The 20,457-nt window shown below is 34.6% G+C and overlaps 1 protein-coding gene across 1 annotated transcript in view; it reads left to right on the top strand.

Moving 5' to 3' along the window:
• The window catches only part of THEMIS (thymocyte selection associated), a 204,074-nt gene that overhangs the window by 32,983 nt on the left and 150,634 nt on the right, over positions 1–20,457 (top strand). The window contains exon 2 of the mRNA XM_003827634.5: positions 12,770–12,928. Within this exon, the coding sequence (XP_003827682.1) occupies positions 12,770–12,928 (159 nt within the window). The remainder of the gene's footprint in view (positions 1–12,769; positions 12,929–20,457) is intronic.

Genomic DNA, 20,457 nt, shown 5'->3' with positions numbered 1-20,457 from the left:
CTTTTAACTAGTTAAATGCCTAGGAATGAATGAAGAAAGAAAATTGTGTGTGTGTGTGTGTGTTTAACAGTAATTCCTTCAGTGGAGATAAACATCAGTCTTGAAATTTCATTCTGCAGTCTCAGACTCAGCAACAGACCTCTTAACTTTGGTGTTTCAAATAAAAATATACATTTTTCCTCGATAAGACAATGTAAAATTTACAGGCATAGCATAGTCTAATTTAAATAATGAAATATACATGCCTTTCCCTCACCTTTTAGGTTAGGCACTGTTAGCTGTTCCCTAACTATATCTGTTCTCCGTTTCTTCTGTAGTATCAGAGTTTCAGCTAAAGATGATATTGTGTAGCTTTCTTGAATCTTAATGTGGCCACTTGATTAAGTTTGGGCCAATAGGTTGTGAGGTGTTTCATGTGTCAAATATCTATTGCAGCTACTAAAATGAATGGAATGCTTTCTCTTCTCCATTTCTCTTTCTCACTAGCTGAAATTCAGACTTGATGGTAGGAGATAGAGCAGTCATCTTAGAACATAAGATGGGAGATCTGTTGAAGAGAGCAACATAAAAAGTCCTAGATCCTATGATAATTCAATAGAAACCTTGTCTACTTCTCACTAGATTGCTGGTTGAGAGAGAGAAATAAGCATTTTCTTTTGTTGTTTAAGCAACTGTTTGGGGATTTATTTTAGCAGTGGAACTAGGTTTTTCTTCGGTGGGGGTGAGTTCATAACCAACTCTTCTGTCTACTACTTTGTATCCCAAATAATCAAACATATCAGTTGATATTATAGAGAAATTACTTGCCTAAGTACAGCTGCATTCAAATCAATTGTCTCAAAGTTTTCCCAAGAATACAATGGCTTATATAACTAGAAGAATTCTTTAGGATTTTCCCCCTAGAAGAAAGAAACAGTCTTTAGAAAAGAGTACCTACATCTCCTTTTCTATAGCACAGAAAACTGTTTTTTTTCTTTCTTGGCTACTGAGTTCTATCAAAAGCAAAAAATAAATAAATAAATTAATTAATTAATTAAAAATAAAAATCTTAGTAGCCTTAGCCAAAGCTCTTTGTGCCTGGCATTAGTGTCTACTAGCTTATTAGTTTTTGTTCTTTATATATTTGTGTGTGCCTTCTGTCTCCAGCTACCTAGAATGTAAGTTTCTCAAGAAAAGGGATCTTTTGGCTTTTATTGGTTATTTCTTTGTGTGTATATCTTTTGATAATATCTGGTTTTGTGCTCTGAAATGGATAATATTAGATCTTCAGTAGATGATAGAAATTGTTCAATAAGATGATTATTGAGTATTTTTAAATATTATATCTCTCAGTTCAATTTGTTATGAAACTTTATGCATTGGTTTCAAACATACAGAAATATGGGGAGAGTGAGCTCATCCACCAAAGGGCAATTTAATTTTTTAGAATCTTTAGAATTTATTTATTTTAAAATTTCTCAGTGACTCTTTTGAGCATAAAGTTTTAAAATATTTGTCATTCTTCAAAGTAAATGATAATGAAATTCTATCTGTTTTGGACTTGATCTGCTAAGAAAAGCATTCAAAGAGAAAATTTGACTGCAAAAATAAACTATTAAGTAGCATAACTATACAATGATGTACATCAGTATTTGTTTTAGAATTTTTAGTTATTGAATAAAACTATAGACACTATATGTAGCTACCTTATACTGAATAGTGCACTTTATAAATGAATATGATAAAATTTAATGTATTTTAAGAACAAACTAAATCATTAATCTATCTTTATTCTTTCGATTAAAGACTTCAATAAAACAGAAAACGAAGGAAGAAAAAGCAAAGCTAAAAAAGATATAAGGAAGAAAATCTAAAGTATAAACCAAGTACAATATTTTACAAATATAAGGAGTGTGAGTTACAACACTGAATTTCCACCCAAATGTAAATATTGGAGATTTTCCTCATATTATCAATGCATTTCTGGGACTCCAGGATTCCATTCTGTTACAAATGACTAAACTTATTGAAAAGAACATTCAAATGCTGTGCAACTAATATGAGACTGATACAATTTTTTCACTTAAGTAAAAAGTTCACTGCCAAATAAACATAAAATGAATGTGCAAATGATTTTTAACTCATTAAGTGAGGGAATCATTGAGGTGTTAAATCCAGTTCAAACACACATACATACACACAAGCAAAAGTAAAATCAGAAGTGCCAAAATGAATTACAGTATAGTTAAACCTGATTATCAACCTCAAACATATAATGTTAGTGTATCTTTTCTACAAGGCATAGATCAATTACATATCTACTGGAAAAAATCATTTTATTGCAGTGGAAAATAATTGTTTATATTACTATGGATAATAATTTACATTTCTATTAATTTTCTACAAGGCAGTATAAGCTGTATACCTCTGTAGAATCAGATAATTCCCAAAATGTCTGCTAGACAATATCTAGCTTTCTACTGAGAGGATATGTAGTAATCTTTTTTGTACTTTTCAAGTCTTGGACAACTTTTTTCCTGACAAGCTTTAACAAAGTCTTGAAACATGATATTTAGTAAAGGGTTAACTCAGCAGGCTTTGGGTGTTCAAACTTTATGTACATTCCAAAGAAAGGACTGGTCTTGACTGGCTCCTTAGAGATACCTTATAAACCCTTGGATCATCCTGCCCAATGAGTGTTTTGTATACTTTGGACCTTTGGCCACTCTAACATCTGTTAGCATGGCTAGCTCATGCTAACAAGGTGATTTTTGGTGGATGTCTGTTTTTTTAGTTTTGTTTGTTTTGTTTTTCACCTGAGGTCCTTGGCCACACTGTATGAGTTTGACCTCTAAGGGGGTGCTGCATATTTAGTAGTTAAGGTCAGTTGTGTGTGCACTCCATGCCTTTGTGATCAACCTCCAGTAAAATCCCAGGACCCCAAGGCTCAGGTAAACTTTCCTTGTTAGCAACAGTTTGTACATGTTGTCACTCATCATTGCTGGGAGAATGATGCTCTGTCCATGTGACTCCACTGGGAGAAGACAATTGGAAAGCTGTGCCTGATTTCTCTTGGGCTCTGCCCTATGCACCTTTTTCACTGGCTCATTTTAATCTGTATTCTTTCTGTGAGTAAACTGTAACCATGAGTATAACAGCTTTTCTGACTTCTATGAGTCCTAATCAATCATTAACCTGAGAGTGGATATGCGGACCTTTGATACATATGGATAAACATAATTTTGCTGGACGTTCAGGTAAGTGTTGATGGAGGCCTTCAACAAACAGAACTGAGAGGCTGAGACACTGATCTTGTATCTTCAGGTTGATTTAGTATTTGTTAGGATGGTCATTAGTCATAATCTACAGTGACCGCTTCCTGAATCTGATCACAGGGGATGCTGAGTAGGGTATTTATAGAAATCTCTGGACTTCTGCACATGGTGTCTTCAAATCAGGCCCAACTCATCTTCTCCAGGATGCCTCTCTATTGAACTCACCTCTCTGCTTCCCTGGCACTCTCCCAGAAGATTGTCTGATTATTTTATTGCCTTTCAAACTAACTGCAAAGCATAAATTCTATGACCTTCCTCAAGACCTGGCTTTTACTTCTCTCAATAAGAAACAGCTCTTGTAAATCAAAAGCTTTGATTTTAAAACTTTTTTTTCTGATCTGGCACAAAGAGTAGATTTTGGAAGTAAAACACAGTATGCTTTATTTTTTCTCTTTGTACTAAAAAAAAATCCCAATTTTTTTCAGCAGGGTGGTAAATTCCTTTATGTCATGCACTGTGCCCCCCTTGGTCTATAATCTACTATAGATCATCTTTCATTATTTGACTCTTATATTCATATGAAAAGATTTTGACAATTATGAAAAATATTGTTCAATTTTAATAAAGCCTATCTTGTCAAGACAATTATCTCCCTAAGTATTCAAAATGTCTTTGAGTCTCAGAGCTAAACAATGACTAAAACTTCCTTTCTTTCCTGGGGAAATAATCCTTATGTCTTGGCTTTAATGGTAGAAGGGACACAGGGGAAGAATCCAGGTATTGATGAGTTATTATTTCCCTACATTTGCTGCTCAAATTTAAGACATTTGTACTTTTTCTACTGTAGGTATTACTTTGACCACTGGTTGGCAAAGCCAAATGTTGCTAGTATGAAACGGCTGGTTATTCCTCACACAAAGATTTTTAGTTTTCTGGCAGGCAACTTCCTTTGGACATCTCTGACAGCTACTATTTAGTCTTTCCTGGAACACTTAAGTACACATATTTTTGAGAAGCAGGATTCCATGTTCCACAACTCCAAGGATGCCATTCACATCCATGTAAGTTGTGGTTCCGGTAGTTTTATAATGGGCAACCTATGCAGTAAACAGTGGCCCTGAATATACTCCAATTGTTTGACAGCTTTGTTTGTTAGAAAGAACAGCTGTCTTCAAACATGTTAAGGCTTCTACGTAGAAGAGTTAAAATAATTGTTTTCTGTACGATTTCAAAGGCTAAACAACTGTTCTAGTGTGTATATCCCAGATAAACACAGATAAAGGTTAATAACATGAAGAAATTTTTAACAGTAAGAGCTGCTCAAAAGTAAGGCAGATCACCTTAAGATAAATGGAATTCCACCACTGAAGATGTTCAAATAAAATTTGGACACCTGCTTGATACAGATACTGTATGGGGACTCAGTTATCATAATACATTAATAGGATAAAAGAGTATTTAAATTTTCCTGCTGAGATGCAATGATTCAAGAGATCGTCAAAGTTGCTAGCACTTAGAGATGTAAATGAAATTCAAACTCATTTTATAACTGCCATTGAGTTATATACAATTGTGATTATTATCAAGTTAGAGTTTTATGCCTCAATTCAGACAGCTAACCTGGAATAAATGATTGAATGAGGGGTTCTGTATTCTTCTGCCAGATTTCATTTGACTAAGCCTTTGGGAGTAAATTAGCCCAATTTAAGGATTAAAATCTTTAAAAATATTAGCCAAGGGTGCTTAAAGAAAGCAAGATAAGTCATAGTGCTGGACTGGGCTGGGCATCATTAATACCTGGCATGCCATCTTCAACTGATGGATAGTCACCTAGAACTCGATGTTGAGGATTATTAGGTCATATCTGGATTCAACTCAAAATATACCTTGGATGATTAGTGATGAGAGGGACAAATGGTAGAATATACTGCACATATTTGCTGTCTGTGTCATGGAGACTACTTGGTATGTTATTTAGGTAGAATGCATAGAATTCATCTCCTGGGGCTGGGTGGGGTGGCTGACACCTGTAATCTCAGCACTTTGGGAGGCCGAGGTGGGCGGATCACTTGAAGTCAGGAGTTCAAGACTAGCCTGGCCAAAAAGGTGAAACCCTGTCTCTACTCAAAATACAAAAATTATCTGGGTGTTGTGGTGAGCGCCTGTAATCCCAGCTACTTGGCAGGGTGAAGTAGGAGAATCACTTGAATGTAGGAGGTGGAGGTTGCAATGAGCAGAGATTGCGCCACTGCACTCCAGCCTGGGCAACAGAGAAAGAAAAAAAAAAATTTACTTACTAGGAGATTTCACCTGCTTATGGCTTTGGAACTGAGCTGTGTAGGTCCAGCAACTCAAAGCATCCGTGGTCAATTAGGATCAGCATTAACTCATACAACTGAGAAGAATATAAGGTAGAAATCAGAATGCCAGTACAATAACTTGCAATTAGAATTATTACTGTCAAGTTGATTAAAATTCCTGTGTCTTTTAGCTAGGGCACTCAGGCTGCTGTGTCATTGAGATAGATGAGTTAATAATACTGATTAAGACTTTGTGTATTAGGTTATAACTTTCCTTTTTCAGGATGTTGAAATTTTACTCTAACTTTCTAACTCCTTGACACTACATCCTTGTTCCCTGCCTTGACTGTGATCATATGTTTGCACTTAATTCCTTCTGGAAGTGCTTCCAAAACTATCCGTGGTGAAGACCTAATTCATTTTCCTTTTCTAATCCATCATGAATTAGTACTTTGATAAAATACAATAAAAATGAGTTATAAAAATAAAATTTAAAAATGCACAATATAAGCACAATTTCAATTAATGACCTCCAAATGTCTTATTAAAAATTTTAAGCCTTTACTCTCAATTTCCTTTCTTTCTTTCTTTTTTTCTTTCCTTTCTTTCTTTTTTTTTTTGAGATGGAGTCTTACTGTGTCACCCAGGCTGGAGTGCAGTGGTGCAATCTCAGCTCACTGCAACCTTCACCTCCTGGGTTCAAGTGATTCTCCTGCCTCAGCCTCCCCAGGTAGCTGGGATTACAGGCACCCACCACCATGCCCGGCTAATTTTTGTATTTTTAGTAGAGACGGGTTTCACCATGTTGACCAGGCTGGTCTTGAACTCCTAAACTCAGGTGATCCACCCACCTCGGCCTCCCAAAGTGCTGGGCTTACAGGCGTGAGCCACTGTGCCCAGTCTTTACTCTCAATTTCTAAACTATAATTCACAAGCAGAATAGCTAATGGAGTGTTTAATTAATGCTAACAAAGTTAGGGAAATAGATAATAACATGAAGCTTTATTTTGTATGTATCGTGCGAACACACTGTAATCCATTAGGGTCCCTGTATAATCAATGCAATCAGTACATTTGTATTCATTAAATGGAAATAGAGAACAAGTTTATGGTTTTAAATGGCTATAGATGTCTATATTAAATTTATTTAACATTTAAGATATAAAATGTAGGCAGAGATGTTGATGTGTATAAAATGTACTTGAAACCAAGTCCTTCCTAAAACAATAAGCCAACTCCCAATGCAATATTGTTTATACATGAAATTATAATATTATTTATGTCATTTTGAGGGTTAAAATTTGGGTGAAATATGGGAAATATTTGATCAATAATAGTATCAGAAGATGCACAGTCACTGATTTGTTCCACAATCATAGATAAATGTTCTGTGGATACACAGGAGGGATATTTATTTCATACACACACCCTCAAATCCCTTTGCTCTGATAATGTTTACTCAATGAGCCACAATGATGACTTCTATCATGACAACCACTTGTAAGCCCTCTTAGTACAGTTTTATTTAATCTATTAAATTAATAAATTTACCATTAAACAAACACGTTTTTAGCTAATGCACGAAACAGTGATTTATTCTTCTTCTATCACTGAAACTTAGTCACCTGAATTTCTTGCACATCACTCAGAGTGACTGAAATGTTGTTCTTTTCTGGGTTTTGGTCCTAGTACTTATTTAATCTGATTTTATTTATTTATTTATTTATTTTTGGCTCTCAGGCCCCAGCATTTCCAATCTGTAGGAACTTTTATTGCTTCCCCATGTTCAGATGTTTTAAGTAAGACTCACCAACATTTCCTACAGTCTTTTGCATATTTCAGTCTTTAGGCTTGACTTCCTGGATAATACTTAAACCCCCAATTCACGAGAAAAATCCTATATTCTTAGAGGTTAGGGAGATTTTACCTTAGTTCTTAGCACAGCCATAACTTTTCTTATTATGTAATCCCAATGCTTTGCCTTCTTAATACTGGTATTTTGGGGATGAGAGAGTCTCTACGGCCTGGAAAGATCATTTCCTAGCATTTCTCAGATGTACCTCTTAGTGCTATATCTAGTGTCCAACTGGGAGAATCCACCCTTAGTAAAGCTGAAAGCTTGCTTTTTCGTGTCTACTTATATGTACCCTGCATTAAAATATCATGCTCACTTATTTTTAGACTCATTCTTCATAGAGTGGGAATGACATTGTCTCTGCCTTACAGGAAATGCAGACCATCTCTTTGTGGAAGACTGGCCATATAAATGTCTATTGCAACCATGGCCTCTTTTGAACTTCATTCCTGTGGTCGCCTATCTAGAGGTTCATTTGGAAAATTGAATTTATCACCATAATGGTCTCAATGCCAAATCAACTGCCATGTCTAGGTACACAATTGCCAATAAAATAGTTTTACACTTAAACATTTCCTTTAGAGGGATGCTCCTTCTTGATAATTTGTGCTATCCTGAAGCAAAAAATAATCACACCTATTTATAATGAGCAAAGATGCATCTCCACTGGCAACCCCAGTGGATATGGTTCTATCAGACACTATCAGCCATACTTTGCAGATATAATATCCTAACTTATAAAAATATATCTCAGATGATCACATGAGCTCCCTCTTTGTGCAAACTTAACTAGTAGAGATTCATATTATAGAACCACTACCCTCATTACTCCTTGTCTAGAGAATTCACAATGTAGTCAGTTTGTATATACTTCACTTGTGTATTTGATATCAAACATACCAAATAAAGGTATAACCCATGCAAAAACCTTTGATTTGACCATGCTTTAAACTCCTTATGTAGAAGGACCACTATTATATTCACAACAATTAATTGTCATTTTACAATGAAACAAAATTATAACAACATTCACTAATCATCTAATAAGTGATAAAAAACTGTTTTACTAGCTGTGGGGGAGGTATACATATAGTTAAGATAATGTCTCTTCTCTAGGAAATCATAATAAATTGCAAAATGTACATAACACTCCAATTGAAAGAGTGATAATAATCACATAAGGCTATAATGGAGATATGCATGAAGTGCTATCAGAGCACAGAGGAGAGAATTAATTCTTACTTAGGTGTAGGGATCAAGGAAGGCTTTGAAGAAAATGATAAATATGGGCTGAAGCTTTGGAATTGGTTGGACTTTGACAAGTTAATAAGGATGTAAAGGGATGGGTGGCCTGGTGTAGTGGCAGGGGGTGGTAGGGCAGGCAGTAATGGAGGGAGAGTGCATTTGAGTAAAGGGGAGAAACATCCAATGCAGTTCCCTCTTTGCTGACTGTCACACGTTTTTAACTTTGTAGGGAAGATGGAAGAAAATCTATTGAACCAATTGTTTTGGCTGTTCTGATGTGATCACAGCATTGCTTATATGGATTGTCAAACAAGGGATGAGCTCATAAAAGGATATTAATGTGTCGTTTTTATTGAGCAAAGTAGCATTACAGAAAAGGTGATTTCAAAGGCACATGGCTCTTTCATTACAGCCTTCAGGGGCAATGTTTGATCACTGAAAACAGGCTGCTTTGTTCCAGCTTTTTCTGATGTTTGGCATTATTCTGAATACATATGCTTTGACTTGGATAGAATCAGTCTGTAAAGATTTAATAGATTCGAGATTTGCATATTCAAAATACATGTTTCATGATTAAAATGAAATGAAAGCCATTTTAATATGTATGTCTGTATATACACAGATATATTTCAGACACATATCTCAGCAATTTTTTTAAAAGCAATTACACATATTATGTGTTTGTTTTGAGATAATGAAAGTTGGCTATTTTTAAAATTCACCATTTTAACTTATCAAGAAGGAAAAAATATATTTTAAGACACATTATATTGGTGATAACAAAATACAAGAAGATTTCCAGTTTTAGCGACTTAAGCTTTGCTATATGTCCCTGTCACCTGTCATAGACATAACTTTCTAGCTTTCTAGTGCTGGACATCTCTGAACACTTTCTTTATTAAAAATGAGTTAACAGCTTTCTTGGTTGAAGAACATTGGAAGTCATGAAATATTAAAGAGAAATTATAAAAGATTAGCATTTACATGATAGTCTTTTCCTTATGTGACTGAAAGAAGTGAGCTTTTTTCTTCCAAAAGGAAAGACTTACTTGGAAAAAGACCTGAAAAGTCAAAAGCTTTTCTTGTGGTGACCAAGACTCATGAAATTTCTTTTTATAGAATTCTCTGGCTTCTATTCCATGTGAATTGATATGAAATCTCACATAAATTTATCTTTTTATATTGAATTCCAATTGAACCTTTAAAAGAAAGATGACATTCCAACTCAGCCAATTTGATATACATTACATTTACAATTAGATAACCAGTGCACTGAAATTAAGCCCAACAGACTTCAGCTGAAATGGGCTACGTTAGATTATGTTCCATTTAATATGACAAAGAAAAATTTTACTATTTGCTTCTTTACTTAAAAGCCTTCCCTTTCCCTCTCTCCACTTATAACATCCTCTAACTCAGTGATGCCCAGTGCTTTCTCTGCTAAACACATTCTCCCCTCTACGTTAGTTTTGCAACAATTTCAAAACAGAGACTATATTGTTATCCATTTGTTGCCTAGGCCAATGTTTGCAAACCTTAATGTACTTATAAACCATCTAGGGATCTTGTTAAAAACACAGGTTCTGATTCAGCAGGTCTGGGGTCTAAGATTCTAACAAGCTCTCAGGTGATGCGGTGGACGAAGATTTGTATAGCAAACACCTAGAGTACAAATGACCTGTCCTTAAATGTGTTTTTGGACCATGATAACTGGAAATGTAGATTCTATGACTTTGAGGTTGCTTCATACTTTAAATTGCTTTTTTATTTATTGATAATGAATCAATAATGAATGCTCTGAACCATCAGGACTCCCTCTACTTCCCTAGTCTCTGTTTTTACCACTTCCTCCTTCTTACTTACATTTTAGACATAACAAAGTACTTGAAGTTTCCAGAATGTATCAGGCTCTTTCACATCTCAGTGCCTTTTCAAATACTATTTCCTCTGCCTGTCCTGGTGTCCTGTGACTCTTCCTTTAAAACTCAAATCTGCAGTCATCTCCTCCAGGAATCCTTCTCTAATCTCTTTTTCATGTAATTGCATAATTAAATGCCTTCAGTATACTCCCACATTGCCCTGTATTTCCTTTATTACACCCTTCTCATAATCTGTTGCAATTGTCTGCTTAATTGTTCTTTCCCTTCAAGACAATGCTTCTGGGGGGAATGAATAGTGCATTTTATCTCTGATTCCTATTGCCAATCGCCAACATAGTAGGTTTTTTTTTTTAATCAAAGTTTGCTGAATGAATGAACAGGGGAAGTTGATGTGTTGTAGTCATACAAGAAAGTAATGCAATATTTCTTCTCATGAAGTTTAAAATTGAATTGGGAGTCGTAAAAACTGAAACTCATAAAAAATTAAGTGTAGGGTGAGATAATACTAAAGATATAAAATGTTAGTATGTGATTAATTGCCAAATGAGGATCATAGCAAATAACCATTCAGAGTCAATTGGAGGAAAAATGTCACTGTGGATTTATTAGTATTTTTAATACCTCAATTTGTTCCACAAAGGACTTGAGCCTGCTGATAACATTATGCATTAAAGTTAACAAAAATATGAGCACATATGTAGTTAAGGGAATAGTATGAGACAAGGAGAGGGTTGTGGAAATATGTACCGGAAGCTTGAGGAATGGATAGACTAACCTTAAGATGTATTCTTTAGACGTATTCTTCTTGTCTGCAAAAATGCTTCTTGCTCAGATATGGACAGTAGTGTGGGTGTGCTGGATTTTCATACCCACTCTGCCTGGGAAGCTGACTTCTGTGGGGACATTAGCAGCTCGCTTGTCCTCTGGCTTCTGGCAGAATTTGGCTAATGGGATGCCTATGGAGAAGAGTGAGGTCAGGACATTTATTTTCTTTGGTTGCCTAGAACTGGCTGTGCCTCTTTTTAAATATGGCCCCTATGATAAACTTCCTGAAATTATTCTAATTTGAGTGTGCCCTGTTACCTATTGGGACTCTGATATGACCTCACAGTTGTTGTTTAGAGCTAGATTGGATGCCAGGCTTACTAACTTTTCTGACAACCATCAATGCCATAAAAATGTTCTAGGTGCATGCTACATATCAGGAACAATTCTATGAGGAGGTGGTTCTCTACAGAAAAATTCAGAAAACAAACAAGCAAACCTAAAACGCTGTGCTCATATACTTCACATGTAGTATGGCAAAGACAATGTAAATCATCTTGGAAGTCAGGAAAAATTGATATATATAAAAGCTCACAGCTCTATAATGTTTATTTATACTTGCCTTAAGTTAGTGTTGAATTGTAAAGCAATAATATGCCAGAGATATAGTTTTTGGATTGTTTCCTTTTCACTGGGGGTAGATTATCCAGAATTTTTGCCTCTGCTCTTGGCTGTTGTTCATCTTATGGTTATTTTACTCCTCACTGTCCTTCCATCAGGGAATATTAAAGGAAAATAAGTGAATGAAAACTTAGCTGTAGCATCTATGATAAAAGGTTTGTCAAGAAGACTGAAATCCTGACTAAAATGAAGCTTTTCAGTTTATCTGGGTTGGTCTGCCCCCTATCGCCACAAAGATATTCAGAATGGTTTCTAGCTTGTCAAAAACCAAGAGGTAAAAATGGGCAAAAAGTTTTACTTTCATGCTAATGAAGAGAACCAGATCTAATAAATAAATATGACCCTCTTAATGTGAAGCCCTGGTGTGCAGACCCTCTTTTTCATCTCCAATTGTATGACAACCTTGTTTGCAGTTGTTATTTAGATCATTTTTGAGTCATATGAGCTTAATTTTGTGACCCAGCAAAAACAGATCATAAATCTCAGTAGTGGAAGATACGTTTGCAGTTTGACCATGGTAAGATGAGCTGAGGGTGCTGAGGAAATCATAAATTCAATTTACAAAAATAACAAAAATAAGATTTATTTATATTTGGCCCAGTGAATAAAGTGAAAATCTAATATTTTTCTGGTCTATGCTGTACATTTTGCCAAGCTTGATTAAATTCCTGTTTAGCAGGTAGCTAAGAGAGGAACTGAATTAAAACACTTTATATTAAGCTTTTGAGTCTACTTTGTTCTTCACTGATTTCTTTTTAAAAAGCTCTTTTAACTTTTCTTTCCTTTTAGGCTCTATTTATGAAATGTTTGGAAATGAATGCTGTTTTTCAACAGGAGAAGTGATTAAAATTACTGGTCTCAAAGTTAAGAAGATCATAGCTGAAATTTGTGAGCAGATTGAAGGTTGTGAGTCTCTACAGCCATTTGAACTGCCTATGAATTTTCCAGGTACAGCACATTGCAACCACTTATCATTTGTACAACTATATTGTTAATAATATGTATATATACACAACCAAAAACAAGAAAAAAATGGTCTGTTTTTCACTCTAGGATAATGGGGGGGGGAAATCCGGAATTGTTATAGTTTGATCATTTTAAGAACGAATGGAAAGCAACTATTTTCTCCTTTTTTAAAGTGAAAGATGTTTATCTTGTACTTAAGAATTAATCTCTTTGGTTAACAAACATTTAGTGAGTTCCAACTATATACACACCACTAGTTGTGCTAAATAATGAGAACCAAGAAATCAAAGATATATTTTCATAAATTCTGTAGAACTAAGTAACATCATTTAAGCCTATCTACCCTCTTTGCTATTCCTACTGTCATTACTCTAGCTCCTTGGATCACCGTTGACCTTGCCTGTCTAATATTACTGAAAAGTCGGCCTGGTCTTTTTTATCTAATTGACTCTACTCAGCCCTCCAAAACTAGCTCAAATATCATGCCATCTAGAAGACTTTTGCTGACCCTCTAACCTAATCTAGGTTTCTCTTTTATGTTCCCATAGTATGTTGGGCCTCATAACATACACCTCACTGGATAGTCATTGATGACTTTCTCATTTGCCATATTTTTTACACTAGGGGTTGGCAGACTTTTTCTATAAAGAGCCAAATAGTAAATCTTTTAGGTTTTGTGGCCAGAGGGTCTCTGTCACACCTATTTGACTATGCTATTTATGTGGTAGCACGAAAGCAGCTCTGGATAATACATAAACCAATGAGCATGGCTATGGCTCAATAAAACTTTATTTACAAAAACAGGTGACAAGCAGGATTTGACTCATCTACTGTAGTTTGCTGACCTCTGCTGTAGACTAAAACTCCTTGACATAAAATATGAACACGTGACTTCGTATTTCTGATACCAAGCACAATTTCTGGCACAGAGTGTGTGCTCAGGAATTGTTAACTGAATGAATGAATGAATGACTAGTGGAAGAGAAAAATCTCATAAATCTTTACAATATGATGTGTTTCATGGTTTGATGGAAGTATACTTGTGTTCTTTGTGGGGCTTGAAAAGGAATATCAGACTATAGTTGGTTGTGTTTCAGAACAGGGATTCTGCAGCCATTGTACTTGAATCCCAACTCTGCCACTCCTTAGCTGAATAACTTTGACAAGTTATTTACCCTCCTTTCATGTAAAATGGGAATAATAATACTATCTATCTCCTAGTGTTATTGGGAGGGCTACGTATTGAAATATATTTAGTGTTTAGAAAGGTACATGGCATATAGAAAGGTGCATAAAAAAGTGTCAGCTTTTGTTACCATTACTAAGATATTATTACTGTCATTGGAGGAGTCAGGAAAAGCTTTTTAGGGAATGTTTTAATTGGGCTGAGGTTGGAAGAATGAAAATATATTAGCTATATTGAAGTGAGGATTTTTTCAAGTGCTCTAGTATCCAGTCCCCTTTCAAATGAAACTTTCCACATTGTTCAATTCTATTTCTTTCTTACTCATCTTTTATAACAATGATTCTCAAATTTGGCTGCACATTAGAATCACCTAGGGAGCTTTAAAAAATTCTGATGTTCAGGCCACTTACATGAGATATTCTGATTTGTTTGCTCTGTGGCAAAGTCTGGTCATCAAGGTGTCTTAAAGCTCCCAGTGTGATACTAATGAGCAGCCAGTGTTGAGAACCATTACTTTATAAGATGCCTCTCTTAAGTACTCTAATTAGATGTAACAATTCCCTTTTTAAATCACTATAGTTTTTCGTGCCTTAATCATTGCATTTATCACATTTTGCATGTAATTGAGGCTATTTGTGTACTTGTCTGACTACCACCATCTGTCTAATAGATCACAAGGTTGCTGAGGCAGAATCTGAATCTTATTTATTACAATAATCCCCACGGTATTTAGAAAAAGATGCACATAATAAATATTTACTAAGTTAAAATGACTAGAATCTTTTGGTAGAAGGAATTTTTCTTATTAGAATAGTGAAAACACTTAGTTTTTGGCTAACAGTTTAATTTGGGGAGTTGCTATTTAGAATATTCTTTCGAACTTCCAATTAGCATGATAATCTTGCATCTATTAAGTGATAATTTGAAAATGATGTTTATAAAACAGTTTATTGTAAAGAACAGAGTGAAAATGGAAAGGTAAAGTGATTGGCACTGGTCAGGGTATAGTTTCTTTCTTCAAAGAGAACTCCTAGATAATGATGAAAGGGATCCCAGATACAGGGATAATTCTTCTACATCAGCACTAAGGAGAAAGACAGAAATCAAAGATACTAATGTTATTCAAAAATTTTAATAGCAGCATCTCTTTATTTATACTATTTTAAAACTATTTAAGTTCCCAATTAGATTTTTGACTTAAAAAGTCAAATGGTATTTTAAAACATTCTTCCTCATTTGTAAATTTCCCAAAATTTCCTTTTGCTATTGATTTCTAATTTTATTCTATTATAGTCAGATGACATATTTTGTATGACTCAATCCTTTTAAATGTATTGAGACTTGTTTTTTTTTGGACTAATATATGATCTAGAGAATGTTCTGTATTCACTTGAGAAGAATATATTTTCTATTTTTGTTGGGTAAGTGTTCTACAGATGTCTGTTGGTTTATGTGTATTGTTCAAGTCTTCTATTTCTTTGTGTATCTTCTATCTAGTTTTAGTCATTGTTGAAAGTGAAGTGTTGATGTTTCCAGCTACTATTGTTGAATTGTTTATTTTCCCTTCAATTCTGTCAGCTTTTGCTTCATGTATTTGCAGGCTCTGATGGTAGGTGTATATGTATTTGTAATTGTTATCTCTTGTTGATGGAGTGACCCTTTTATCATTATATAATATTCTTTGACTCTAGTAGCAATTTTTGTTTTAAAGTCTATTTTGTCTGGTGTTAGTATAGTCACTCCAGTTTTCTTTCAGTTAATATTTGCAAGGTCTCTCATCTTTTATTCTTTTACTTTCAAACTACAGACAGTCCCCGACGTATGATGACATGATTATAATTTTTCAGCTTTACAATGATGCAAAAGCAATATGCATTCCATAGAAAGCATACATCAAATTTTGAATTTTGCTTTTACTAACTGCAGGCTAATGTAAGTGTTCTGAGCACATTTAAGGTAGGTTGTGTTTTCAACTCCTTTGGGTAAATACCAAGGAGTGTGATTATTGGACTGTATAGTAAGAGTATGTTTAGTTTAAAGAAACTGCCAAACTATATTTCAAAGTAGCTGTACAATTTTGCATTCCCAAAAACAGTAAATGAGAGTTTCTTTTGTTCCACATCCTCACCAGCATTTGGCTTTGTCAATATTTTGGATTTTGGACATTTTATAAGTAGACGCCTATGGTATGTCATTGTTTTAATTTGCAATGCCCTGATGGCATGTATTCAGGATATGCTTTTCATATGCTTGTTTGCTATCAGTACGTCTTCTTTGATGAGGTTTCTGTTCAAGTCTTTTGCTCATTTTTTTAAAAATTGGGTTCTTGTTTTTCTTGTTATGTTTTAAGAGTTCTTTACATATTTGGGGTAACAGTCTTTATCAGATTTGACTCTTGCAAATATTTTCTCCCATTCCGTGGCCTGTCTTCTCATTCTTTTGAGAGTGTCATTAGCAGAGGTGTTTTTAGTTTTAATGAAGTCTGGGTTATCAACTCTTTCTTTCATGGATTGTGCCTTTGGTGTTGTATCTAAAAGTCACCACTAAATCCAAGGTAGTCTAGGTTTTCTCGTATGTTATTGTGTAAGAATTCTGCATTTTACATTTAGGATTGTGATTCATTTTGAGTTAATTTTTATGAAGGGCATAAGGTATGTGCCTGGATTCATTTCTTTGCATATGAGTATCCACTTATTCCAGCATCATCTGTTCAAAACAGTATCTTTACTTCTATTGTATTTCCTTTTCCTTTGTCATGAATCAGTTAACCATATTTGCATGAGACTATTCCTGGGCTCTCTATTCTGTTGCATTGATCTATTTGTTTATTCTTTCACCAATACCATACTGTCTTGATCACTGTTGCTTAGTAGTAAGTCTTGACATCAGGTAGTGCCAGTCCTTTAAATTTGTTTTTCTCCTTCAAAATGGTGTTGGCTATTCTGGGTCTTTTACCTCTCCATATAAATTGGGGAATCTCTTAGTATCCACAAAATAATTTGCTGGGATTTTTATTGAGTTTTGATTTAATCTATAGATCTAGTTTGGAATAACTAACATCTTGACAATGTTGAGTCTTTCTATTGATTAACATAAAATATCTCTTCATTATTTCAGTTTTTGATGTTTCTCATCAGAATGTTATATAGTCTTCCTCATGTTGAACTTGTACATATTTTGTTAGATTTATATCTAAGTATTTTATTTGTGGGGGGTGATAATGTAAATGGTATTGCTTTTTTTTTTTTTTTTTGCCTTTTTTTTTTTTTTTGAGACAGAGCCTCACTCTGTTGCCCAGGCTGGAATGCAATGGTGCAATCTCAGCTCACTGCAACCTCAACCTCCCGGGTTCAAGTGATTCTCCTGTCTCAGCCTCCCGAGTAGCTGGGACTACAGGTGCCTGCCACCACGACCAGCTAATTTTTGTATTTTTAGTGGAGATGCGGTTTCATCATGTTGCCAAGCTGATCTCAAACTCCTGATCTCGTGATCCACCTTCCTTGGCCTCCCAAAGTGCTGGGATTACAGGCATGAGCCATCATGCCCAGCAGTACTGCATTTTAAATTTCAAATTTTCTTCTTTATTGCTGGCATATACGAAAATGACTTTTGTATCAATCTTATATCTTGTAACCTTGCTATACTTCATCATTTATTCCAGATGTAACTTAGCTATAATTACTTACTACTTCTAGGGATTGTTTTTGATTCTTTCAGATTTTCTACATAGACAATCATTTTATATGTGAACAAAGACAGTTTTATTTTATCCTTCCCAATCAGTATCCCTTTTATTTCCTTTTCTTGTCTTATTCCATTGGTTAGGACTTCTAGTACAATATTAAAAAGGAGTGGTAAGAGGCATCCTGCTAGCTTTGTTCCTGATCTTAGCTGAAAAGTTCTAATTTCTCAACATGAAGTATGATGTCAACTATAGGATTTTTTTAAAAGATGTTATTTATCAAATTGAGGAAACTTTCTCTGATTTCTAATTTGCTGAGAGGTTTTTTTTAAAATCATGAATGGACGTTGAATTTTGTCAAATAATTTTTGTGCATGTATTGATATGCTCATGTGATTCTTTTTTTCTTTTGCCTGTTGATGTGATGAATTACATTAATTAATTTTTGAACATTAAGCCATCCTTATACAAATATGGATAAAACCCACTTAATTGTGGTGTATATTTTTTTCTATGTATCCTTGGCTTTGATTTGATACTACTTGGTTGAGAGTTTTTCCATTTGTTAATGAGAGATGTTGGTCTGTAGTTTTCTTATAACATATTTGCCTGGTTTGGGTATTAGGATAATGCTGGCCTCACAGAATGAGTTAGGAACGATTCCCTCTGTTAATAGTTTCCAGAAGACATTGTAAAAATGTGTGTAATTTCTTCCCTAAATATTTGTTAGAATTTACCAGTGAACCCATATGGGCCTGGTGTTTTTTGTTTTGGGAGGTTATTATTCATTGATTCAATTTATTTAATAGTTATAGTCCTATTCAAATTGTATATTTCTTCTTGTGTGAGTTTTAGCAGATTGTGTCTTTTGAGGAGTTGGCTTATTTCATATAGGTTATCAAACTTGGGGGCATAGAGTTGCTCCTGGTATTCCTTTATTATCCTTTTAATGTCCACTGGATTTGTAATGATGCCCCCTTTCATTTTTGATTTAAAAATTTGTGTCTACACTCCTTATAGCTTAGTTAGCCTGGCAAGAGGCACATCTATTTATCGATCTTTTCAAATAATCAGCTTGAAGTTTTGTTGATTTTCGTTGTTGGTTCGCTGTTTTCAGTTGCATTATTTCTGCTCTAATTTTTATTATTTTTTTCTGCTTACTTAGGATGTAATTTGCTCTTGTTTTTCAAGTTTCTTAAGGTGTAAGTTTAGATTACTGATTTTTATGTATTTTTTTCTTTTCTAATATATGCATTTGACGCTATAGATTTCCCTCTAAGCACAGCCTTCTCTGTATTCCACACATTTTGATGTTATATTTTTATTCTCAGTGAGTTTAAAACATTTTTAAAAGTTCTCTTGAGATTTTGTCTGTAATTAACAGTTTATTGAGAAGTATGTTGTTTAAAATTTCCAAGTATAAGTGTGTTTTATGGCTTAGAATGTGGTCTATCTTGGTGAATATCCAGGTGAGCCTGAGAAGAAAGTGTAATCTGGTGTGGTTGGATGAAGTCATCTATAGATGTCCATTATATCCAGTTCATTGGTGTTTCTGTTGAGTTCAACTATACCCTTAGTTTTTCTGCCTGCTGGATCTTTTCATGTCCATAAAGGGGTGTTGAAGTCTCCAGTTACAATAGTGGATTCATGTATTTCTCTTTGCAGTTCTCTAAGTTTTTGCTCTATTGACAGATGTGGTGTGCCCATCAACATAGATTTGTAATTGTCATTTATGCAATTTTAAATCAGATAGGAGAAAAGATTTTCAAACAAAAATATATATTTAAATTGTCTTTTATATTTACATCTGTAGTTATCTTTATTAATACTCTTCATTTCTTCATATGGAATAGAGTTTCTGTCTTGTGTCCTTTTATTTCAGCCTGAATGATTCGCTTTACTATTTATTGTAGGGAAGGTTTGACAGTGTCACACTTCCTCAGTTTTTGTTTATCTAGAAATTTCTTAATTTCTCCTTAATTTTTAGAGGACAGTTTTCTTGAATAGAGAATTCTTGGTTGACAGGCTTTTTCTTTCAGCATTCTAGATATCTCATCCCACTGCTTTTGGCCTCCATAGTTTCTGAGTAAAAATTAGCTTTTAATCTTATTGAGGATCCCTTGTACATGATGAATGGTTTCTATTTTGCTATATTCAAAGTTTTTCATTCGTCTTTGATTTTTGTTTTTCTTTTTTTTAATTTAATTGAATTTTGTTTTAAGTTCTGGTATACATGTGCAGGACATACAGGTTTGTTACATAGGTAAATGTGTTCCATGGCAGTTTGCTGCATCTATCAACCCATCACCTAGGTATTAAGCCCAACATGCATTTGCTATTTATCCTGATGTTTTCCCTCCCCCCATACCCCCAAAAGGCCCCATTGTGTGTTGCTTCCCTCTCTGTGTCCATGTGTTCTCATTGTTCAGTTCCCACTTATAAGTGAGAACATCTGGTGTTTGATTTTCTGTTCCTGTGTGAGTTTGCTGAGGATAATGGCTTTCAGCTCTATCTATGACCCTGCAAAGTGATCTTGTTCTTTTTTATGGCTGCATAGTGTTCCATGGTGTATATGTACCATATTTTCTTTATTCGGTTTATCATTGATGGGCATTTGGGTTGATTCCAAGGCTGTCTTTGATT

This window comes from Pan paniscus, chromosome 5 (genome assembly GCF_029289425.2).
Source record: "Pan paniscus chromosome 5, NHGRI_mPanPan1-v2.0_pri, whole genome shotgun sequence".
Taxonomy (NCBI): domain Eukaryota; kingdom Metazoa; phylum Chordata; class Mammalia; order Primates; family Hominidae; genus Pan; species Pan paniscus.
Note: the sequence above shows the minus strand (reverse complement) of the source record. Positions and strands in the feature narration are given on the sequence as shown.